Consider the following 26,191-nt stretch of genomic DNA (forward strand, 5'->3'; position numbering starts at 1 on the left):
AGAACCATAAGTATAAATATAAAAGGAATACCATAAATGCAAAATAGTGTTTTAAAAATTCTACCTATATACTCATACCTACAAAAGGCTGTGAGCCTGAAACCCATTCTTTCGTTGTTACAGGTAAGTTTATCAAATATTGTAGAGGTATTAAAAGGCATATTAGCATTTCATTAAGAATGTTTTTCTTGTTATTGTTGTTAGAAAAAGCAGTATCCAGTATTCATGCATTATACTTAAGGTTGGTACATATCTAATGCTTTGGGAAATATTAGCTTATAGCATGAACTTTTTTATTCCTGGTCTGGCACTTCAGTTTGTGATAACAGATTTGTTAATTCCTGCTATGTACAAGATATTGGCTATCAGGTTTTAAAGAGAAGAGGTTTTATACAAATGTAGTTATTTGGATACATGTCTGTTTCCCTAAATATAATAGCTTATAGTTTACTAGGGAAAATTTAATGTATAACAATAAATACAATATCCAGCACAATGGAATATGTGTCATAATAGAAGTGCAAGTGCAGTGCTAAGGTAGTGGAGGGGAGAGAACAAATATTGGCTTTGCAGATATCTGCATGAAGAGGAAATAGATTGGAGAGAACTGCCAGTGTGCAAATCCTGAGGCACGGGCATACCTGGTGGGCTCAAGCAACAGCAGGGGGCCAGCCTGGCTGGAGCAGAGTGAGCAGGGAACAGGGTAGCAGGGCAGGAGGTCAGAGAGCTGGAGAGGGGCGGAGTCTGGCCCTTGGTGTGGTGTCATCCATGCATCTCAGAAGTTATTTGCATGTCATAGGTTCTTGGTAAAGGCTTGTGAATCATTGAAACCTGGTGATTAAGACATTTGGAAAATGAAACAAAGAAAGCATTTCTCTAAGAACTATGATTTCTTTGAGCCACACATAAATAGAACATAAGATACCTCATAAGTATGTGATGTACTATGCAATTCACATCAGAAAGAGATTGAGTGGCAGGTGAAATCCTATAAAAATCCCCTTATCAAGGCAAATAATTTATTTTATTGAATTAAACATTGTATTACATAAGCAAGACTTCAAGTGAGTCTGTAAATTTTTTGTTATAGAGAGATTGCTACTCTGAGAGTTGAAGGATAATGCCACATAATATAGTAGAAGGAAAGATTATACTTAGGAAAAAGAAATGAGTTCAGGTAACAGTGGACACAGCCATCTGTGTGATCTTAGCTAGTCCTTCCAAAGCTTCAGTTTCTTTATTGCTAAAATGGACATTACATATACTTTGCCTATGGTATAAGGTTTTCTTGAAGAGCAGTTATATGAAAGTTCTTGGTAAACATGAAGCGCTCTACAAATAGTGGATGTGGTATAATATCTACACATATTCTTAAGCATGTATCTATGTATACATATAATTTATTTATGTAATGTTTTTCAATTAATTTATTACAATGTAGAATAATTTCGTTTAATGCTAGGACTATGGCTTATTTAGTCAAAGTGCACCTAAATAAGTGATCATATTTCCACAAAGTTGATGAAGTAGAAAAATATAGTTAAATATTAAAACCACACCTAGAAGCAATGAAAACCAAGGATCAAAAAGAATGTAAGGACCACAAAGATAAAATATTACTTTATTTGCTTTGAGGTCAGAGATAGTATCAGGAAACAAACATGAAAGGTAGGAAAATGTGTAAATAGATGCGTGTATAGGTAGAAAATATAGGTAAGAAAGGAAAAATGCTCAATAGTATTATTGCTAGGAGCAGATCGTGGAGAGCCAGGGAGTAAAACATTCTTGGAGAAATAAGTCAAGTAAACATTGTATGTGAAAGATATAGTAAATGAATACCAAAATAAGATATCTCTCCCCACCAATCCCAGGAAGGAAATGAATAGTTTGAGAAGCAGTTAATTTTTAAGGGGTATTACTTGCTTGCCTAAAATCCATTGCTAGTGTTCTCAATGGATCACATATAGAATATTTACATTCTGGGGGAAAAAGTGGTGAAAATTATGTCTTTTTTTGAACAAGATTTGTAATTTAGATGTATACCCTCTTTATTTTAAGAATAGCACCTTATATTTATAAAATTACTAATAAGTAAGCAATTGAGAGCTATTTCAAAACAAAGAAATCAAAGTGGCATTGATAAATCTAACTTGACAAAGTCTGATATTAGTATAGTCATTTAAAGATAGATATGAGGATTTTCTTGGGAATAAGTTTGGCTTAGGCAGTAAGGAAGCAAAAAATGAGTTGTAACAAAAGCTCTTGATAAAGAAGTGTCCAGAAACAGAAAGTTTAATTATGAATAGTGACCAAATGTTTAAGAAAGATCATTCTTTTAAAAAAAAGAAAGAGAAAATAAGAGGAGGAACAGAAGAAAGGAAAGAGAAGAGGCGTAGAGGGAAGGGAGGGAGGGAGGACTACATGGCCAAATAGATTGCTGAAAAAACTGGCAGGAAACCCTCTAAGTTTAATGTCTGTACCTACTAGGACAGCAAAATTAAAATAGCTTTGGTGGGAAACAGATTGTTTTAGCGCCATAATTGGGTCTAGATTGATATCATTTCATTATACCATATTTAAATCATTTTCAAACAGGCATGTTACACTGTTTAGATTAATTTTAGTCTAGTTCATTCATTCATTTATTCAGTCATTATTGAGTTTCAGTAATGGCTGAATGTGTGCCAGGCACTGTGTGTAGACATTGGACACACTAAGGCAAACACAGATACTGTTTCAGGTTTCTCAGTAAAGAATTAAACCTACAAAAAATAAATGTATCCTTAAACAGTGAATCATATATATGTGTGTATATATATATATATATATACATATATATATATATATATAGTAAGATGGTGAAGAGTTGCCAAGATTAGAAATAGAAATATTCTCAAATGTCTAATAAGGATATTCAACAGTGATATTCCAAAATGTCTTTTTAAAAGATTGACCGATTTGACACCTGGACTTCTAAAGAAAATCTTAAAAAAAAAATCACAGGGCTTGCCCCAGTGCAAGATGTCAAATCTGATACTGTATTATCACCCTTTTCTCAGCACTTCCTCCCATTCCTATTCTACACTGTGGAAGTTTTCAAGGACCAGAAGCCTGATTGGGAAAGGGCCCCATGTTTTTCCAGATTATATAATTGGACATTTCGATATGGAAAATTTCTAGCTTTATAAGATATATTATCGATAATGATTATCCAGAAGTTTTTCATATCTAAAGTTTAATCTTTCTGGGATAATCAGAAGGAGGACTATGAGATCTTATCTGGTTGGTTGATGCAGAATCTAGGCGTGTTCGGTGACAGCAATCCGGTTCCCTCCAATATGTTTCTTTGACAACACTTGCTCTTGGGTGTACTTATAAAAATCTCCCATCAATTCACTTCTGGATAGTTCATGCACCGCTTCTCAAATGCTCTGCTAGGCTTCTTGCTGGGTATAGGAGCTAAAGAGAGAGCTAAGGCATTGTTCCTTAAGTGACAGGAAACCTTAGAATGTAATGCGAATAGATACTTTGAATATAGTATGCTAGAAGTACACTCTGAGAAATGACAACCATCAGAGGCAGCAGTCAGTAGCGAGAACTGGCAGCGGAGAGGCAGTCATAAAGTCCAGCGCCAGAGGAGCCACCGTAACTTGTAAGCATCGTGGAGCACCAGCTTGGCAGTAGCAGTTCCTTTCTGAAAATGTGCCACCGCTCCATATACAGGCAGATATGCTCACGGCAGCCTGAAGTCCTAGGCTTGCTGTGTTGGTCACTTTCTGTGAGTCCTGGGCAAGGTCAAAAGGTCACATCATCTCTCTGGATCTCAGTGTCCTTGTCTGTGATGAAATTTGAAAGAGATGAGCTCATGTGTCCCTTTCAACCCTAAAACTCCACAACATTCTGTATAAACTTGTACTGTTACCTTTGAAAATACAAAGAATATGGGGTCATTTTTCCTATTTTTTTGAACAGATACTTTTGGAATAATGAATGAGGAAGATCTTGAAAACAAACAAACAAACAATTCCGTTTAAATCAAAGGGTTAAAAGAACCCTACCACTTGTATACATTTATATACGTTGACTGCACAGCATGTTCTAGAATAGGTAAAGTGAAGGAAACTCACCTCTATCCTAAAATTTTTTACTGTCTAAGAGTACAAACAACAGGAATAATAAAGGCAGCACCCACGGTGTTGTGTGGGTGTAATTGCTAACAAGCTTTCTGAAGCAGGTGGGTTTTAGAAGCAGTTTGAAGGAGAAGAGAAGGGTGGTCTGACATGCCTCAGTAGGAAAGCTGCTCGAGTGGAAGGGATGGCTGGGAGGAGGCAAACCCGGCATGAAAATAGAAAGAGAGCAACAAAGTAAGAACTGCTAGGAGAAGGAGGACATGCACTAAAATACCTCGATGGAGATGAAAGTGATAAAGGACAAAGGTGATTTGGGCACATACGTAGGTAACTGCAAAGACCAAGGTAAGAAGGACCACATTTTGTGGATAAAGCATACAACTGCTGGAACATGAAGTATTTCTTTCACAGAAGAACAGGTGCAAGGATAGATTCGGGATATAAACAAAGGAGCATAGCTAGGACTCCACAGGAGCCTTTCTCTAAAGAAAAGTGGGAGGAAGCAAAGATTTGTTTTTTTTTAAATGAACAGGTCTGAATCATTCACATATTTTTATAATGTATAAATAATTATGTATTGCAGTGGATACAAAATGGATGAGACAGAGCCTTCTCCCTGCTCTTAAAGAGTTTATAGCCCTTACAGGAGATAGATCAGTTTTATTGAAATCATTCTGATTACAATATGTAGTGAATTATAAAAGAATCCAAGACTTTCATGATTTAGTATGAGAGAAAACTCTTCTCTTTGTTATCCTTTTGAAACTTAATGACAATTCTTTATGAAATGGTATCAAGTACCCATGTAGAGTTAATAAACCTATCTAACTTGATTTTAGGGCAGCGATTATATACTTAAAAAGTATTTTTTTTAAAAAAAAGGTATTACCATGATATATTTATTGAGATCCTACTATGTCTAAGATATAGCATAGTACAGAAGACAACAAGTGGGTTTTGGAGCTAAGAACTAGCTGCAAATCCTAGTGCTAATACCTAGTAGTTGTGTTTCATTGGGCCTCTTAGTTCACCTCTGAATATCAGTTCCAACATCAGACATAGGGAATGACAATTTGAAGAATTGTCAGAATGGAACAAAATTTCCCTTTCCCTGTGTGAGGAAAGTTGAAAGTTATCACCAATATCCATTATCCTTTCCTTCCACAGTAACTGAGTTGTGGTTGGAATGTGGCTCTCCAGCTAAAAGCTACGTTTCCAATTCCCCCGTGCGGTGAGGTGTGGCCATGTCATCGAGTTCTTGCCAATGGAAGGTGGATGGAAATAAGTGCGCCTCTCTTCCCAGCTTGATCCATAGAAACTTGCACACGCCCTCCACCACACTGTGTATTTATTTCTGCTGGTTGGAATGGCAATGCCCAAAGCAACACCTTTCTTGTCTGTCTTCATCTTTACAGCACACGTACAGCTTAATTATCATCCCTTTGTTCCATAATAGCAGCTCTCTGCTGCCTTGTGACCTAGACCAGTGAGTGGTCTGCAAACTTTATCCAACTTAGCATCACTTTCAACCAGAATGATGGCATTCAAGAAAGTATTTCCTAATGCATTCTAGAATACCTCTTTCTTTCTCACAAAATTTTCTCCTGGTTTATGGTGGGACTGTAAATCATACCACCAACCTGCAGGGTTGGATCTCTCTGGGCATGTGATGTAGTTTAATGGTGATTTATTAATAATATATTGCTTCATATTTTTACTGCTTCATCTCTCCAACTATGTATGTTGTCTACCAGCCACAGCTCCTCGTTTTGACAACAGTAAAACAGAAAGAAGTTTCAATAGTTTTTCTTTTTTTAATATTTACATCACTTACAGTTTATTTTTTTGATTTTGCTTTATACATAGATTTCAGTAAATGTTTTTCTTCCTTGGAGAAGTTTAAACCCAATCTTATGCATCATCTCTTTTCTTTTCTTTTTTTAATTTGAAATGATTTTACTTATTTATTTATCTCAGAATATTGCAGGGGTACAAACATTTGGCTTACATGAATTACTTTTGTATAGTTTGAGTCCAAGTTATAATTGTGTCCATCCCCCAGATAGTGTGCATTATACCCATTAGGTGTGAATTTACACATGCCCTCCTGCCCCCTCCCACCTGCTTGATTTCCTTGAATTTTATTACCATGTGTACACATGAGTGTTGACCATTCAGTTCCAGTTTACATGTGGTGTTTGTTTCCCATTATTGCCATATTTCACTTAGGAGGATGGTCTCTAGTTCCATCCAGGTTGTTACAAAACCAATATAGTTCGCCATTTAATTTCAATGGTTTTTACTATGAAAATAATCAGTTTGTGATCAGAATAATTGATAAGGAAAATAGACCCTAATTTATAGTAAGCCAAAAATTTTGACTTCTCTTCTCCTCCCCAGATTTATGTTTACAAAATAGTCACTACCTAAACCCATACTCTCCCACCTCCGATTTCTTATCTTTCTTGAGTGATATGAATGTTTACAAAACAGTTAATGAAGGAAGTTAACTGGAATTTACTATGAATCATAAATCTCTTCAAACTGGGAACTAACAAAATGTTATAGCCATCAGTAACTAGAGGCAAATTCTTTGTCCTACCTCAAAAAGAATTAGCACATGGTCTGGTGATTTTTTTTGTTTTGTTTTAATACCTTCATTACAGCATCCATTTAGTCTATGTTATTGATCCTCTTCCAATTCACTGATTTCTGATGCTGTGTAAAGTGTAGGGAGCATTGCAGGCTGAAATGGACTAGTCCTAGCTAGTACCTTATGAATATAGCCCATAGATGTAGGATGACTCATTAGATTGTCCATGGGACAGTCAGTAAACAACATTTATTGACTGCCTATTTTATGGACTACATTATAGGAAATTTCATTTAAGTAGATTTGCCATGGCATGGACATAAACAGCAATGGAACCCCTTATATTAAATTAGATCATGTAGATCAGCAATCCCCAACCTTTTTAGCACCAGGGACCATTTTTGTGGAAGACAATTTTTCATCAGGGGATGGTGGGGGAGATGGTTTCAGGATGATTCAAGTGCATAACATTTATTATGAACTTTATTTCTATTATTGTTACATTGTAACGTATAATGAAATAATTATACAACTCTCCATAGGTTGGAGACTCCTAATCTAGATGGATCTAAAGAAAATCTAAAATCAAATTTGACCCCTGGAGGGTCTTGGTGGCTTGTGTAAGGAGGGCGATAAGTTAGGTCCTTTGGAAGAGACACCTCCAAAGTGTGAATCGGGCAAAACAGGGGAGGGGAGGAGAGTATGTAAGCCTAATAAAGCATCTCTTTCCGTGGAAAACTTGGGCTCAAATTCAGTTTTTAATGTGAGACATAAAGTTCAGGTATGTAGAAAGATAAATTATGAAGGGAATTTGTTAGGAGACAGAATTAGTTTTAAACTTTAAAAAGTGATTCTTTCTTTAGTATTCTTTTTTTTTTAATTTTAAACTTAAAAAATAAAATTCTTCACTTATGAACTTCAAGGTAATAAATTCCTTCCATGAAATGTGTTTGGTATGGACCATGGAAATTACTCCATCTTTAACACTGGGTTTTGTTTTTTAATGAATACTTGTCAGATTTTTCTAAAGACTCTACTCAATTATTTGATGCTTTTTGACTATTGGTGATACTTTTGAAAATATTTAATGTTATTTTATCTACTATTTAAAGAGAATCCAAGAAAAGATGAAAAATGGCTTGGCTTTTTTACTCCTTGATTTCAAAATTAGTAGCAGTTTAAATTTATATCCTCATGGAGTTTTGGATTTTATTTGTAAAAAGAAATATACTTAAATAAATATTTTTTCTTCCCTAGTACCATAAAAAACACAACTCCATCATTTGAAATAAGGACTTTTGTGCAGGTTCGTTCTTAACTAGATTTTTGCCTTTTTCTTCCTTTTCCTGTCCTGTCAGTTGGCCCAAAGCAATCATGTTTAACCCTGTTTCTGTTCTGAATTGCCTTTTTTTTCCCCACCAAATAACCCCACAAAATTGTGAGCAACTTGCCTGGCATGTAGGCAGAAACTCTGTGACAGTTTTAAACTCAAGAAAATTCTTCCCATTTGACACCTTAAATCAAGTCTTTCCTCTCCCAGGGAGATTTATCTGACTCTTCTAGATCGTTTGAATCTGTCATTACCTGACCTGTTTTACCTGTTCTCTCTTCATCATATACTCAACTTGTCATTCGGTCCTGAACTGCTTTGCTGTGTCATTTAGGCAAAATACTTTTAACAGCTTAATGTTTGTGTGTTTTATTTCCCCAGTTATATTGTAACACCTTGAGCTTAGGAGTTACGTTTAGTATCTCTTGGTTATTGAGGTAGTACCATGTGCCAGGCATTGTGTAAAATGTTAGTTAGTCTTTATCTCAGGACATTAAGGACATCTGTAAGATAATAGTATTCTTCTTTTAACTACTATAAGAATGCACAGTTAAATATTGATACTTGTGTTTTTCAATGAATTCTTTGAGCTTTTCATCATTAATAGCTTTCGTTTCATTTCAGCCATTTTTTCCCTCTCTGTTCAGTGACTTATTTTCATACTAATTCAGAATTAGCTTGGAAAATGACCAGGCTAAATTAGTTAAATGTCTGAATTATTGAGCATTTGTGGAAAGCTGCCGGTATATTACTTTCACTCATGTACAGTATCCATTTGCTTGCCAAGAAAATATTGCCAAGGAAAGGTGATCTTAAATAAGTATTTCATTTGTAACTATTAATAATAGATTCATCCTTGAAATGGTAATGTATATTGCTATAGTCTTTGAAAACAGCTTTTTTCCCTGTTACCAGTTTGAACCTTTTTATAAGCTCTTACCTCTTCTTCCTTCCCATATTCCCAACCCTGTTATCAACTTGTGATATTCTTTGTGCTGTTACAGTTGTCCCTGGGTATTCATAAGGGATTGGTCCCAGGCCTCCTTGAAGCTGCTCAACTCTCTTATATAGAATAGCATAGTATTTGCATATAACCCACCTACATCCTCCCATATACTTTATCATCTCTGGATTACTTAAAATACCTAACACAGTGTAAATGCTATGTAAGTGGTTTTGATACTGTATTTTTAATTTATGTTATTTTTTATTGTTGTATTGCTATTTTTGTGTTTTTTTCCCCAAATATTTTCAACGAGATTGGTTCCAAATGTAAAACCTACAGATATAGGGGGCCAACTATAATTTTTAAAGCTTTGTTTAATGAGTATTTGTTTAACCTTTTTTAATTGTCATAAAATCAAATGAGCTATTTTAATTTTGCTGTCCTAGTAGGTACAGACATTAAACTTAGAGGGTTTCCTGCCAGTTTTTTCAGCAATCTATTTGGCCATGTAGTCCTCCCTCCCTCTCTTCCCTCTACACCTCTTCTCTTTCCTTTCTTCTGTTCCTCCTCTTAATTTCTCTTTCTTTTTTTAAAAAAGAAATTTTAATATGGCTCCAAAAGCCACTTTAAAAGGGTGAAAACTGACCTTTCACAAATATCTTTGTTGTGTCAGATAGTTCATATAGTATTTTATTCCATACCCATAATATCCTGTCAAGTGAAGAGTAATAAAGGTATTTACTATTTAATGCAGACATGCTACGTGGCAGGCATGGTACCAAGAATTTTTGTATAATTCTCACATCAACTCTAAGATACAAGTTTTATTATTTCTAATTTACAGGGAAGGAAACTAAGACCCAGGGCCATTAAATGACTTGTCACACAGCTAAGTGATGAAACCACTATCTAGTAACTCATTGCAGAAAGAAAATGCTCAAGTTTCTTTCCTACTAAGACTGCTGGGTATATTTGGGATGAATATTTTATAGCATCATCATACAACATCCTAATGTCAGGGCCCTGAGTGAAACTGAGGCTGGCCCTCCCTTGAGAGCCACTGCCCAAGCTTGGACATCCTGGAAAAAGGGCTCTGTAACCTCATGCTTTGATAATACGTAGCAATGATAGATGAAATAGAAAGATAGAAAACCAAGTGGACTTAGTCAAGTTCAAAACAATTCTTCATCATTGAGATCCAGAAACCAAGTAACAAAACTGAGTGATGAGTAAGGCTGAGGCCAGGGGTCTGCTGGACTCTTCCTGCAGCACGAGGGCGTAATTAAGGTTTCATCGCGATAGGACAAAACCAGACCTGCTATATTTAAAGCAGAGCCTGGGAGGAACTTCCTTGTTTACTACAAGAGACTGGGAAACAATAATTCTGTTGTTGATCACTACCCGGAACTAGAGGTTTTTACCTGGAAAGTTGAAGGAGTAGGAAGAGACACAGTGAATTGACTTAAAACTGAGTTAGCCATGTGCTGCCTCTGTGATTCAAATGGCCATCTCCCCTCTGTCCCTGGAGCACAGCAGATACACAGGAAATGCCCCTCTGAGTCCTAGCTCTGGTCCAGCAGCCTGGGGTGCGTCGTAGAAGCAACGGTAAAGCTACTGGAAAGGGAGGAATAAGCACATAGGAAAAAAAACTTTCACTACACGTGGGCTTCAAACCAAGATTCCAAAGTGTGTAATGAGTCTAATGCTAGTAAAGTAGCAAACAAAAAAGCAGCAGCAGCAGCAGCAGCTAATTATATCCAACAGTCTGACAAAGATTTCGAAATAAGTCTGTTTAGAAGCTCAGAAAGATAAATGAAGGAATGATTTCCACTAAAAGAGGGACAAATTATGAAGCAGATCCAAGCAGAAATAAAACAAGAACACTTGCATTTTTAAAACTAGAAATGTTAGAAATGGAAAATATTTTTCGTAGATGGATAAACTCTAGACTGGACAGCAATGAGGAAAGAACTAGTGGTTTGTAAGAGGACAGAAAAGATCACCTAGAGCAGAACATAAAGAGACAAACTGATTTTTTAAATATGCATGAAAGTACAGTTAAGATCCATGGAGGTTAGATCGAGAGGCTCCAGTCTGGGTCTAATAGCAGTTCCAATAGAAGAGAATGGAGAGTTTGTGAGAGAGACTTAATAACTGAGTGATTTTGATTGCTGCAAAATTTCAGGATTGAAAACCTACATGAGATCTCAGATTGAAATTGTTCTTTTAGTATTGAGCAAGACAAGCAAATATACTGTTAAAAACATGGCAATGAAATTGCTCATGCCTGTAATCCCAGCACTTTGGGAGGCTGAGGCAGGAGGATTGCTTGAGATCAGGATTTTGAGACCAGCTTGGGCAACATAGCAAGACCCCACCCATCTCTACAAAACATAAAAAAATTAGCCAGGTGTGGTGGTGCACACCTGTAGTCCCAGCTACCCAGGAGGCTGAGGTGGGAGGATCACTTGAGCCAAGGAGCTCAAGGCTCTTCAGCCTGGGCTATAGAGCAAGGCCCTGTCTCTTAAAAAAAAAAAAAAAAAAAAAAGACAAAACAAACAAACAACAAAAAGTCTGAAGAACATTGAGGACAAAGAGAAGATCTTGAAATAGACTAGGTGACTCCAGGGAGCCATGTCTACCATATGGATCTTAGTCAAGACACCAAAACTAGGAGCCTAAGGCTAAGGAGCTAGAGATAGTTCCTTCACCATCATCAGCTATTTTTCCTGCCATCCCTGGCATTGTCAAAGACCAGTGCGCTACACAATTTGAAGAAAAGCCTCCCTTCAAAATGTACTTGTAAATTTCCCTGCAAACAATTGGAGTATAAACGGTGTTAAAATCCAGGGGGTAGAAGGCAGTGTAGAATCCTGGCCTTGGTTATGGTGTTCAAAACCTTTACGACTTTGGACAAGTCACTTAATTAATCTGTGAATGAGAATATCAATCCCTCCTTTATCTACTCTCACATGATTGTTGCAAGGAGCTTTCTTTTGCACACAAGTTCTTTGTAACATATGATACAGTTTCAGAAATTATTAATTATACAAATGAATGTGAGCTGTGGTTCCCGTCTTCTAAGAGTGTATACATTACATTTGTGTTAACAAAATTCACAAAAAATTCCAAAAATATTTGCAAAGCTACTTATAACAACTAAGCACAAATTATTTTTGGTGCGTAGCAAGTGGGGGAGTATACAATGAACAGTGGAGGTGGAGTTAATCAGGTTCGGTTTAGCATTTAAAAACTGTATTATAAATTATTCTATTCATTGGTTTCTACTTTTTATTATGAAAATGTTCACACATGCACCTAGATTTAATAATTATTAACATGTAGCCATTTATCTATAGATCACTATATATGTATTTTTTTCCTGGGTCTTTTGAAAATAAATTGAAATAAATTAAAATAAATTGAATTAGGCCTTTCATCCCTAAATATTCAGTAGGTATCTCCAACCAAAAAGGACGTTGACCTGCATAACCACAATACCAGTATCACACCTAATACCCGGCTCATATTCTGATTTCCTCAGTTGTTTCAAACACCTTTTTATAGCTGTTTTCTCACCAAATCAGGACCTACACGTTACATTTAATAGTTGTCCTCTTTAGTCTCTTTCATCTGAGAACAATCTCTTCACTTTTTTTTTTTCCTGTGACATTGACTTATTGAAGACGACAGGCCATTTCTTTTGAAGAATATTCTGGATTTGCATTTCTTTTCTCATAGTAGTATTTGTGTCTTCTATCCCTGTATTTACTGACAACTGGATTGTTAGGTCCAAAGGCTTACGTAGACTGAGGTATACATTTTAGATAAGATACTATATTGGTGATGTCGTGTGCTTCATGGTATATCGCATGGAAGGCACATATGTCTGTTTTTTCCATTATTAGTAATATTAAGCTGAATAGTCTGGTTAGAGTGATTACTACCAGCTAAATTCACTGTAAAGATCTATCTTTCTCTTTGCAGTGCTCAAAGGATAAAATCTGAGTATCTCAGAATAACCTTTTTTCTAATAGTTTCAGCATCCATTAATGATTATCCTGAACCATTTTATTTGGCATTGCAAAATAGTGAATTTCTAATTTTATCACCCCTTCAACTGTCATTCTTCAATAAAGAAGAGCTTTTTCCCTCATCAAATAGGCATGAACTCCACTTCCTCCTAAAAATGCAAGGTGCTTCTGACCCTTTAATTACCAATTTTCATAAAAAGAAATTTATGTAATAGTTACCTTCAACGGTAGCTTGAATTTTTTCATGCATCTGTGTTTTGTTAAAAGAAATCAAAGCAATTTACATCTATAAAATATAATTTTTAAAAATTATTATTTTAATTTTTTTTTAATTTGGTGAGACTAAATGTGAAGCCTAATGGGATATAGATCGAATGGAGGGGAATAAGGTTAATCAGAATAATTTTCTAAACCTATACATTATTAAGCATCCTTAATCATTTTTTCTAATTTATGAGATGTTCTTTTCTGAAAGTCTCTGAGTAACTTAACCAGAGTGTAACTGAAAACAAGAATGTCAAAAAGGCACATTTAAATTGTTCTCAAAATCAATCAAAAATAATGAGGTGCTGGGAAAAAGTTGTATCCTTGATAATTACATCTATCAGTATCAGAAAACAAAAGAGAACAATCAGGAAATGACAATCCCACTCCCAAGTAGCACATTTAAAAAGGCTAATGAAAAAAAAAGTCTCTTTTAAAAATGTACTAAATTAGCATTTCAAGTAAATTGACAACTTAAGCGTTGATAAAGGCCAATCTGGGGCCCAAACAATGGAAGTTCTGTTTCTACTTTTATCTGCTTTTAACAGAAATTATCTCACTTGACTTTTTTTTGTTGTTGTCTTCTATATACATGTAAGTAATTGTCCTAAAGCAGGTGACAGTCCTTCTGTATTCTGCAAGGGTCAGGTCACACCCGAGTAATGGAGCTGCATCTGGGGTTCTCTTTCTAAAACATTGACCTGGAGGGAGGTCACCAGGATGGGAGGTAGTTCCAAGTATTTCTTACACTGTGCCCTGTTTTCAGTCTGAAAAGCAGCTAATGTAATTGTCATGTGAGGCAAGGGATTCAACCTGCTCTTTATACATTAGAGCTTAGAGTTAGGGCCCATGGGTGAAAGAAGCAGAAGAAAAGATTTAGGCCTCGAATTAGGAAGAATTCCCTCATAATCTCAGCTGCACAGAGCAGGAATGAATTTACCTCCAAGGGAATGAGTTCCCCAAGGCTGACACTGTTCATAGGTTACAATCCCTTTATTTAAAGATGGTGTACAGGTGTGCAGGGGTCTCTCAAATATTTTGCTAAGAATCTATAATTATAATGAGAGATGCTTTAAAGGTCATTTAAAATTACCTTTTTAAAAATTGAGGGTAAAAATGAATTTTACATCATGGCTTTAAAAAGAAAACCCTTTAACATGTCCCAATTTGCATATCATTGCTTTGTATTTGGAAAATGTGAAAAGTATGGTGAAGTAGAGTTTAAGCTGCAGTATTTTAAAATCATGGTTCATTGTTTTTTTATCACATTACATTCTGATTTCACCTAGCTGTAAATTTAGGATCTTATAGATGATAATATGGCATTGTTAATATAAATGGAATGCAGCATTCTAGACACTGTTTTAAGAGTAGAGAGAATTAATATTTGAATTATCAGTAGTGACAAAAGCATTTTTTCCCCAATGATAAAAGAAAACTTAAATACATAGATCTTCAAATGTGACAGTTCATTCTGAAGATAGTAGTAAGTGCTGGTATTTTCTTTATTTTGGCTTTTCAAGTGATTTTATTCTTTATTATTAGACCAGGGGAAAAAAAAAGAGCCCTAGTATATTCCACCAACATATTCATCAGTCATCATTTTTGGAGACAGTTTTCGACATATTGTGTGTTTTACTGTGCTAACAAGAGAAAAGACTAGCCATTAAGTTTATGTTTCTTTGTTTTTCAGCAAGGTCACATATCAGGAATAATGCTAGAAGTATGCTAATAAACAATATATAATGTAGGTCATCGGGGAGTAAGAAATATTTTCTAACTAGTTCTAAAGGGAAATATTGTTAAGAAAGGGATAGATGTTATTTACGCAACACATGTTGCTCTATATGTCACCATCAAAAGCATCTTATAAACAGCTCAGTGTAGTAAATCTTCCTCCATGATTGTCAGAGTGTTTGAAGTCCGTGTTAGATTTAGATTCAGCACATTGAATTCACAATATGCCTAATGTATTATACAAAGACCGTCAGATTATTTAGACAGCTTCCATTGGAAATATGCCTGTACTTCACTGGTTTGCAAAGAATGCTGTCCGTTGTTGCAGGAGAAAATACTATGTTGAATTACAATACTTACGAACATTTTACATTAATGGCATTTATAATTTTAAATCTCAAGTGAAAGGATACTCAGTTTTTGTTCTTAACTTTGAGTTTGTTAAATTCTACAGAATTTGAGTTCTTTAAAATTCATTGTGATGTACAGGCTGGTATTTCCTACTATTAACTATTAGTAAAATAATTTTATATGACTGAAGATGAAATGATAATTCTCTAAGAAGACTTATAGCGAAATGCCATTCGTTCTATTTTACAAATGTAATTTTCTCATGTTTGGGAGATTTTCAGAATAGATTATTTTTATAATGGTTTATTTTGTTTTCCAAGATGGTTTTGAATTGTAAATATCATGGTTCATCATAAAGGAATTTACATTAAATATGTTCTGAAAAACATATCCATTACTTTATTTATTGAGTTCAACTAGTATGTACTGGGACTCAGTAAGAAGTATGTGAAATCACAAAGGCTGTTTTTATCAGAGAACCTAACATTTAGCATCTTTTCTCTTCCCAGCTATACAGCACTATGACATCAGGCAAATCTTTCTCCTTTTCTGGGTCTCAGTTTGTTCATTTAGACTATAAGAATTATAATAAAATACCTGCTCTATCTAATTCATAGGGACTATGTACAATTATAGAACAATGTTAAAATATTCATTGTGATATGATTTGTTTATAGGAAAAAGTACATATTTAAATGCTAGTACTTACCAACTTCTAAAACATCATCTAAATTTCAGACCTCAGCTAAAAATTATAATCTCTAAATCTTTTACGTAGATTCTGAGGATTTTAATGTATTAGTGGTTTTTACTTATGTGTATCGGTGTTGCTACATCACAGTTATTTTGGTCAGAAGGAAATTGTATTTGAGCTTCAAAGACATTGGTTTCTGAAAGTCAGCCATGTGTTGTAGTTTTATTTAATACTAACTTTGGCTTTTGAGTTTAGGAACCTTTAAAATTATATTGTGCCATAATTGTGTGTCTCTATTCCTTCTAAATGTTTGCAACTAGAAGTATAGTGTTGGGATCAAGCCACAAGGTCTTAGTAAGGAAATCATGGAACTGTTCAGCAGCCCAACAGTAAGGTTAGTTGGCAATGTATGTAAGACCAGCATGTCAGAATAATGCTGTACAGTTGTTTGTTTTTAACAAAGAAACATTAAAAAGTGCATGTGTCTAAATGATTCTGTTTATACTTATTTTCTCAGAAGAAGACCTATCAGTGCATCAAGTGTCAGATGGTTTTCTACAATGAATGGGATATTCAGGTTCATGTTGCAAATCACATGATTGGTGAGTGATGCTCTAAACCTTATTACAGATGAATTTTTCTTCTACTTGTGTACATGAGTGCCTATATAATTAAACAGAGTTAAAGATGAATTAATTGTTCAACCATCAATGATTTACCTAGGCATGATTTATTTTTTTTAAATTTCTATTATTAGCCCTGATAAGGCATTAGCACATTTTATTTTCTGCAAGGGCTAGTTTAGACTTCTGCAGAGGATTATATATCCACTGCCAGTCAAAACACAGGTGATTAACAAATTAAACTTCTAATCATTTTTGCATTATTGAAAACTAACAGGAATGGTTAATGAACTGGATGTTAGCTTTCCATAGAGTTTTAGACAGGTTTTAATTTCAGAAGTTATTATGGTAATGGCACTACTGTGTGTTGCTTAAGCATCTTTGTATCAAAATATAAAGTGGTGAGTTTTTGTGATAGGGAAACATAAATAATTTAAATTGCCATAAAATAGTTTTATATGTATAGTTTCAGCAGCCTGGAAATAATTATGATCATAAAGATCATGTAAAGAATTCAGTCATCATTTTCTATTCCCCACCAAATTTTCCACAGATTTTTATAAAAGTGGTACAAGGATGATCTCTGAAGTCACTCCAGGACAATGTTCTTAGGATTTTGCATTTAATCACATGGACTAAAGCTAAAAGGATAATTTTTTAACTTATTCATATTGTCCCATTATCCCTTAATTCCTTAGGGGTTACTGCCTATGTTTTTTAATTTGATAAGCACTTAGTAATAACACTAAGAGTTTTACCAGCCAATTAAACTTTATCAAGCAGATCATTTTTCTACTGGTAAAATGACAATTGCTATTACTTTGTACTATTTTTGTTACTCGACTCGTTTATGTTATTATGCTATGAGTTTTTTATTTGATACTCACTTCCTGGTATTTTATAATACCATAAATAATTACGGTATAATATTTTAAAAGTTCAATTAACCCCATGCTCTCCTATTATGAAACTCTGTAAGACAGGAAATAAAATTCAATATTTTACATGCTGAACTTGTTTTCAGGTGAAACAAGTATTATTACATGCTAATCAAAAGTATTCTAAGACTGTTTAGTGGCAGGGTTTGCTCCAATTGCCATTACTGATCGTTAAAACTAACTATAACAAAACTTTCAATATTCTATATAAATTAATGAAGATAGACTCAAAAGCATGTAGGAAAATTGGTTAATAGTTTTTCAATAGGATTTGCTTTATGGTTTTCAAATGCTTGGTCTTTAGGAGGATTATTGCTCATAAAAAACTAAGTGTGTGATTGTGTAAAATAGAACATATACATAACAGCTAAAATATTGATCAGTTTATATTTTCCAGAGTTAAGTACCAATATTGGTGATTCTCTTATACATAAAAAAGCATATTCTTCAATGTGACAGTAACATTAACAGTTTTTCCGAATGTTCAGAAGATAATGGCAAAGTATAAGAGAGTGTTTCCTTGTAATTCCCTTCTGTTTGGGATTCTGGAAAATACCCTGTGTAAACTTTCAAAACTACTTTTGTTGGGGGAGGAGCAAGGGTTAGAAAAAATCAGTTCTTTTTGTCAAATGATAAATGTTAATATTTTCCATCTCTTCATTTTTTGAGTAGAGTTTGTTGGTGGCAGTTGTTCGTGATTCTGCCTCATGCTACAGTTTTAAATAAACTTGAGTGAAAGCAGTTCTTGCACGTTTGCAGCTTATGGGAAATTTAGTGAAATTTTGTGGTCATGCTTCTAATTAGTTATATTTAATGTAAACTTACTTTTGTTTCTGGATTTATTGTGTATCCCAGTATACCCAGATGAACAAGTTGAATATGTTTTCACTGCAATATTGATGTTCTTTTGCACATGTAGAATCTGAATTGAATGTTGAGCATAAGAGGACTTTTTGATTTTTTAATTTTAGTATCATTTTGCCCATAGCATTCATCAGTTTCTTCTGGCCCTTCTTTTTAAGTGCCTTCATTCCAATTTGTATTGGTCTTACTTTCCCTTCATCATTAGTGCTTTCCCAAGGCTTCCCCCCTCTATCTTATGGAGATTACTATGACACTCACTGCCTCTTAGGATCTGAGCGTTTGACAATTTACCTTCCATCAGAGAAGCAAATTCTATTCCTTTTCACAGAGGGCCTAGTTGTTTAATATTCATGCTATTTTTAATAATAAAATATATAATTCTCTTATACTGGAAGCCTAAACAAATGAATAGCATCCATTTAATTGTTTTATCTGTTAGCCATATATCCAAGCCCTCACACTCCATTCAAATTGTTAATATTTAGAGAGAGAGAGAGAGAGAGAGAGACTACCAAAAGGGAAGGAGTCACAAAGGCTAAGATACCCTTTTTTAAAATCCCGGTGTGATCCTTAGTCTTTGGAATGGGGCAGCAGCATTATTTTGTTGGCTAGAATACCTCCACTGAGGGTAAGTACTCTTAGGTTGTGTTTCTGTGCCTGGGTTTTTCTTTTTTTTCTTTTTCCTAATCAAAAAATAATCTCAACTAGACATTTAGCAGGGGAAGAGGGATTAAGGACTATCTGAAAAGCCTTTTACTCTCTTTTTATTCAGAGGGCATATAGTATTTTTGCAGATTTTATTTTACATTTCAATCAGGCTAGAGAAAGGATTATGTCACCTGATGGAAAACAAGATCTGCAGATGACCCCATGAGGTGTAACTTTAAATTCCCTCTTTAACCAAGTCATTTGCATTTACTTCTATGTGGCGCTTATGTTTTAATGCAATCTCAATGTCAGGCAACCTCCACACTTCTTTCTGGATGTGCTGGTCTCAGGCTATTGGCCAGGGACAGTTGCGAAAAGAAAACCATCAATGTTTCTACCAGGTACATATCGGAGGTGCTCTTCTTAAGTGCCGTTTTGCAGCTAGGTGTGGACACATGGTCTAAGTTGCAGGAATAATTACTCGGTAAAAATGCACTAGGGATTTGACTTATGTCTATTAAGGAAAAAAAGCAAAACCTCACTCTACCATATTTTGACATAGTTTCAGTAAGAAATCAGACCAGTGACTATTCAGGGGTTTCTTTTCTTCTTTACACACATACAAAAAAAAGAGCTAGAAAACATTTTAACAGCTTTCCTGGGGAAAAGATTTTCTTCTTTTAATGTCTGTGCAGATGAGAAAATTTTTTTTGTCTTCCTTTGTTCATTTCACGTAGATTACATTGGCTTTTGACCTGAGACTACAAAAAGAAGCCATCGTGTATCAGGTTCTTTAATTTGCCATTCATCCTTCCCTTTCTATCAGCATAGTAAATATTTATTGTTATTTTCCTCTTTGAGCTTTCTGTTATTATTATTATTTGGTATGGATTAGCACAAATAGAGATGAAACCGGAAAATTTAAATGTGTTTAACCCAGAAAAGGGATTGCCTCATATAAAATTATGAGGCTCAACAGCGTAGGGTAAATTTGTAAGTGCTCCGAATAAAGGGCTGTTAGGCATGAGATAATATAAAGAGATGACATTGCCAAGAACTATTTATGAGAAGCTTAATTTTTTCACTCTGATAATTCTTGACCAATAATTACCAGCCTCTAATTATCTATTTTAGTTAGGAAGAAATTTCGATCACTATGGAGGTTGGCATTGCAACTAGCGCATAAATCCCCAAAGAGACAAATGTGTTCCAAACAGCCAGAAACAACTGTCTCATGAAACACAGTGAGCAAATTGCGAGCGGCTGGTGGTAGACAACCAGTGGTACACTCCCCATCGAAGGCCAGTCGGCTTGACAAAGAAATGATCAAAGGGGAGAAATGCCATTATCCTTGGAACTGATTACTACAGGACTCTGGAGGACAAGTAGTCAGGATATAGTTATGACTGCTTCCAGAACTCTCTTTCAAAGTTCATGGATGAAGAATGTGAAAGGAATGGGTATGGATCATTTATGTAAGGATTATTTTAAAAAATCTGCTTAGAGATGGTTGTTTCCTAAGTTTTATTTTTTGGTATTTTTTTTTCATCTGATTAGAAAGACCAGTGTTAAAACAGCAATATTATGTTTAAGTGGCACAATATCCTATTTTGTGAAAAGATAGGAAAATCCAGAAATAGGCACAAATAAACATGTCCTAGACAGATCAAAGGTGATGCTTGAGCATTTGGGGAAAGGAAAGACATTTATCTTTCAGAAAAGCAGAACTAGAATTTGGGAAGTAAAGGATAGCTAATAAGAAAACATCTAAACAAAGATACTGTTTTTTATTCATATCTCGAATAATCACTGTTTTTTAGATAATCACAATTTTTAAAAGACCAGGAGAAGATTCAACTCTTCTACAACTCATGTGAGAAGATACGTACCCTGTGTGTTATGTTACACGCGATATACATCACTGATGTCAAGGCATAAGGAATGCATAAATCAATTTCCAATAGTGTAGTGAAATTTTAGTCTGTTCTTGTGGCAAGTGGCATTCATACATTCTGCGATTTGTTTGATGCCCAAGGTCACGTATGGCATTCTTTTCCTTTCTTTAGTGGATGGTGTACTATGTGACTAATCTTCATTTCATGTTTGTGACATTCAGTATAACCTCTGAAATGTTTCAGCTTGAGTGCTCTTGCTTTAGAATAGACTAAAACCAATATTTTGAGGTCTATGGTGGTTTTAGATTTTATGTCTTAAGGGGAGATATCCAAAGATATGGATCTCTACATAGGAACATAAAGGGCCATGTTGCCCTTTAAATTCTCTGCTTTCATTGGCTGTTTTCAAAAGAATGAATAGAAACGAGTCTATGATAATGTTTATATGTGTGTGTGTGTGTGTGTGTGTGTGTGTGTGTGTGTGTGTAATCTCCATACTATCCTAAGTAACCCAAAATCACTGAGATTTTTTGGGGCCTTGGTTTACATTCATTCTAAATGAGAAGATTATTGAATCTTTTTTTTTTTTTAAATCATCTTTATTTGATTGCTCACAAAATTTGGGGAATTAAGAAACAAGCATTTGGTGTTAAATATGATGAAATACTGGCTTATTTCATCAAGAGCTGGATTAAAAAAAGATGAAATCTGGGCAGTTTAATGGTAACAGAAAGCTACCCTCATGTGAGCAATGCTGGCTTATTTGAAAAGCCCATAAAGGGTTTCTACATGGACCATACAAAAGGGATACTTTCTCTTTAATAGCCATCTGTACAGGAGAGATGAGAAGTGGGCCAGGTCATCTCTCCTCAGCTGTCATGATATTAACGTAGGTAATGGAGCAAGCTGGGCGTTCTGCTGGGTGTTGTTTTTCATAGATGTTCATCGATTTACACAGATAATTCTATTTATTTCTTAGAGTTGGTCCAAGTGAACCAGGCAGAATAACAAACACCAAAGCATTTCAAATGACTTTATCTTTGTTTATAACGTAACTTTTGTCTAAAAAATGGTGTCACACCTACTGTGCAGATGGCTGCATGATTTGTAAACCAGCCAAAACATTTAAACAAATGTGTGATCTGGGGATAGATTAAATAAAGGATAAAATGGAGTGTGGGCCACAAATTCTAATAATCAGATGATTTTAAGTTGTGTGCAGTGTGGAGTGATGGTCACAGTGATAGCAGGGAAAGCTTGCCAATGACAGCAAGGTGCCTTATAGATCTCAGGATGGCGCCTGTGGCCTGGTAGGCCTCAGTTTGAGAACCGCACATTTGCTGTACAGCTGGCAGCTCTGTATGGGGACATCAGATAAAACTTATGTAAAATGAAGTGTTATTGCTTAGTATGAAATTGTTCAGAGAGGGAATTTGCAGACAGTAACTGAAAACAGAATTCGTGGTACCAATGAAGCAGACTGTAAATATGAAGAGAGTTTAATTATCTGCGCAATTTAACAAAAATTCAAGATGTATTCAGAAAGGACATACGCAGGCATAAATATAACATAGCTACAGTGTTCGCCGAGTGCAAAGAAGGGCCACAGGAACTTACCAAGGCTCCTTCCCGTCAGCCCTCCTCAAAACAATGACAATTTGAAAGAAAATTAAAGAAAAATGAGACTTTATGGAGGAAGGCAGAGTTTTCAGTGGCTCGTCTTGGTTATTTGGATCCTCATTTCTTAAACAACTTTGTGTGAAAATCTTTGGGTCTGTCTCCCAATTCCGGTGTTATGCTATTAAAAGACAAATCAGGGTGTTTATCCTTGTTGTGTGTTTGAGCTTGTGTCTAGCAGCTTTGATTTAAAATGAGTGAAAAATAGCGGGCACTTAGTGCAGTTTCTAATTTACAAGCCCCAAAGAAAGCCTCTCAGAGGTTGCTTGTGATGTTAATTTTCAGAGAGACTGAGGATTCTGGCCGAGCCCATAGACAGATTGAAGGTTCAGTTACTTTTTAGAACACGCTGCCCTTAAAGAGGCCTGAGAAGAATGTTCTCAAGGAGAATGACGGGACGGCAGCCTGTCTCCCCAGGCCCTGTGCTGAGACGCTTGGCAGGGAGGCCGCCATGCCGGACAGACATTGTCACGTGACCGGCGGAGGTCTGATGGCGGGGCTTTGGGCTCTCATTTTGTCTTCACCTTTGACTTCCTGGAGAACATACCACAGATGTATCCATTTATCACTCACTGTTTGATATGTAATTATCAGACACAGGTATCTGTTTCTGAATGAAGCTTGCAAAGCATTGCTGAATGGAGGGGACTCAAAGTCATCAGCAGCACGCACAAAGATAGATGCACGCACACGCACACACGCACACACAGGGATCGTGACCTATTTCCACAGGATCGGCTCATCCACATCAAAAGGAAAGGCCTCTGCTGACCTATTTCCATAGGTTATTTCCTAGTTTCAGGGCCATTAATAGCCGTAAACAAAGGAGAGGGAGCCAATATGGAGAGTGGGTGTCGAACTTCAGCTGCTCATATTGTTGCATTTGGTGAGCTGATGGGGTTTCCTAGGTCACCTTTAGAATTATGCCTATGACAGCAGTAGCTACCTGCCAAGATTGCAAGGTATCTCACAGCTCTCAGGATGGCGCCTGTGGCCCGGTAGGCCTCAGTTGGAGGGGTACACATTTGCTGTACAGCTGGCAGCTCTGTATGGGGCAGCCGTGTGGGCTGTTAGGGAGCTGGAAAGGAGACAAGCATGAAATTTCTTCTAACCCCAACTCTGTTTTTCTGTACTGTTGGCTGCTTCTCAGTTCCTTGACAAAAAAACCAATCAGGCACCCTTTAATCCGCCTGTGATTACCACTGGTATAAAAAGAGAAGCATAATGAGGAAAAATGCCTCGTTTTGTTGCCTTCAAAAGCCAACAAATTGGAGTTAACTTGACAGGAAGTGGCTTAATAATTAGATTATTTATTTATTCCTGACACATATCCCCCTGTTACTAGTCTCAGGAGACCCTGTAGATGGTACGATTTTCAAGCTGCCATTACTTCGCTGTCTTCTGTGAACAAAGAAGCTACTGTCTATCAGTCAATTAAATGCAGTCTTTAAGCAGAGGCTGAAGTCCTCAATGGGGAGAGCCCTGGGACGTTGTGGCTGATAATTCCTTTCTCTGTACTGTACATCACACTCTCAACTGCAGTCCCCACAGAGACGGAATAAAGTCATGCATTAAAATATCACTTGTTGATTTGTTTGCTAATGAAGAGCCATTGAAATGTTTGTGTATTTCTATGGCAAAATTGTTGATAAAAGGGCCGGCTTGCCGGCATATTTTATGTTCATCTGCCGTGAGTGCTTATTTAAGAGTTATTAAAATTAAAGTCAACAAACAGCCGAATTAAAAAAAAAAATCTGAGATAATGAGAGTTTTCTTACTGTTTTCATCCAATGATGTGAATAAAGGCAGGAGCAGTCGACAAACAGTGTCATTTTAAATCCTTGCTTACATTGCATTCATCCGAGCACCTTGTTTTCTCTGACATAAAAATGTAAGACGTTTTTCAGAGTTGTGAGGAGCTACATCTTTTAAGTGTGGAAAGGTATTAGAATCACTTTGTGAGAATAATGGACTTAGAAATTTTACTTTTTTCTTTAAGATGAATGGCATTTTTATAGCAATTTCTCTAACTCCAGTGAATACTTATAGAAGTTTTTCAACAGACTATAGTGAGGCTTTTAAAACCAGACTAATAAAACATCTGTGAGACATACATATCAGATCCAATCCCACAGCCATGTGAAACACACAGAAGTATGACTTCCCTTCTCTATTTATTCCTCTTCTTATTTTTTTCTTTTTTTTCCAGTGTTTTCTTTAGCATTACTTTATTTCCATGTAAGTAAATGGTGATGACATATCAACTAGATCAGGTTTCTATCCCTTAATACGTTCATCAATTTATTCCAACTTAGTGTATACTGTATATAAGGCATGTCTTTGCTGGAGTTTTCTGGGCTCCCATTAATTGGCTTTATATTTTAAGAGTAAATCTGTTGTTTAATTGAAAATCTAGAGGTGAAAGACTTAGTTAATATTATGACAGCTCTCTGATGAAATATTTAGCTATGGTTCTGCCATTTAAAAGAATAAATTTGGAATTTAAACAAAGGCCACTGAACTTTGAAAAGTGTACCCTCTTCTTTTCATCAGACTTTGTAAGGAGTAATCAAGGCTTGATATATAGTTTTCACGATTACCTGACAACAGGCTATAAAGAATTAATTCAAGCCATCATCAGATGGCTGTATTTCTTATTTCTACCCTGTTATTCCAAGTCATTTTGTTAGAAAAAGCTTAGATACTCGGAGGTGTTCTATAATAGAAAATGAATTTGAAACTCTTTCATTAATTGGTGATTAATATATTTCAGGATTAGTTTAAGCAGGGCTCTACCTCCTGCCCAGTCAAGTATGTTCTGGTTAATATCCAATTATCTGCACCTTCGTAGTTATTATGTCTTAATATTTCGGATATGATAACCAGAAACTTGAGAGTAATGCTAATGAGGAGCATAGAGCAAGAATTAACCAATGACATACTCAATGATCCTTGGTGAAGAAAGAATCCCTTTTTTCCCTCTTAACACATTGCTTCAGCATCTTCTAAGAACTAACTGAAAAGTAAGACTTTCAATTACAGCAGGCCAGAATTAGAAAATCTGTCACTCTCTCTTTTCAGTAACATTAACCTGAAGTTACAGTGTCAATATTCACCTAGAAACATTGTTGCAGTTCATTTTGTGGAGGATAAAAATAGGAAGCAGAGAGTCCACTTATATGTTCCTTATCTTTTCCTTTTAACAAAGCCACAAGTTGTTACGTTTCAAAGGATGTTTTAATTCAGATTAATGTGGAATCCCTTTAATATTTCACTAAGGAAACACCTTTTCCCTGCTACCATTTCTTCTCTTTCCCCCTAAATTGATCACCGTTCTGCATACAGATTGCACGCCTATTTAGTTTCTTTTTACAGGATAATTCACTTTTGCGCAATCTGACTTAGCTCTCATCAGAGTGCCTGCTAGGGTGGTATGTGCTGCTTTTAACCATGTAGCTTTAAATAGT

The 26,191-nt window shown here is 35.6% G+C and overlaps 1 protein-coding gene across 3 annotated transcripts in view; it reads left to right on the top strand.

The window, feature by feature from the left end:
- Positions 1–26,191, top strand: part of ZNF521 (zinc finger protein 521) — a 268,923-nt gene that overhangs the window by 129,333 nt on the left and 113,399 nt on the right. For 2 of the 3 annotated variants that reach the window (XM_012746080.3, XM_012746077.2), the window contains one exon: positions 16,597–16,681. In XM_012746080.3, the coding sequence (XP_012601534.1) occupies positions 16,597–16,681 (85 nt within the window). The remainder of the gene's footprint in view (positions 1–16,596; positions 16,682–26,191) is intronic. The other variant, XM_075993582.1, reaches the window with a different exon arrangement.

The sequence above is a fragment of the Microcebus murinus genome, chromosome 17 (genome assembly GCF_040939455.1).
Source record: "Microcebus murinus isolate Inina chromosome 17, M.murinus_Inina_mat1.0, whole genome shotgun sequence".
In the NCBI taxonomy this organism is placed as follows: domain Eukaryota; kingdom Metazoa; phylum Chordata; class Mammalia; order Primates; family Cheirogaleidae; genus Microcebus; species Microcebus murinus.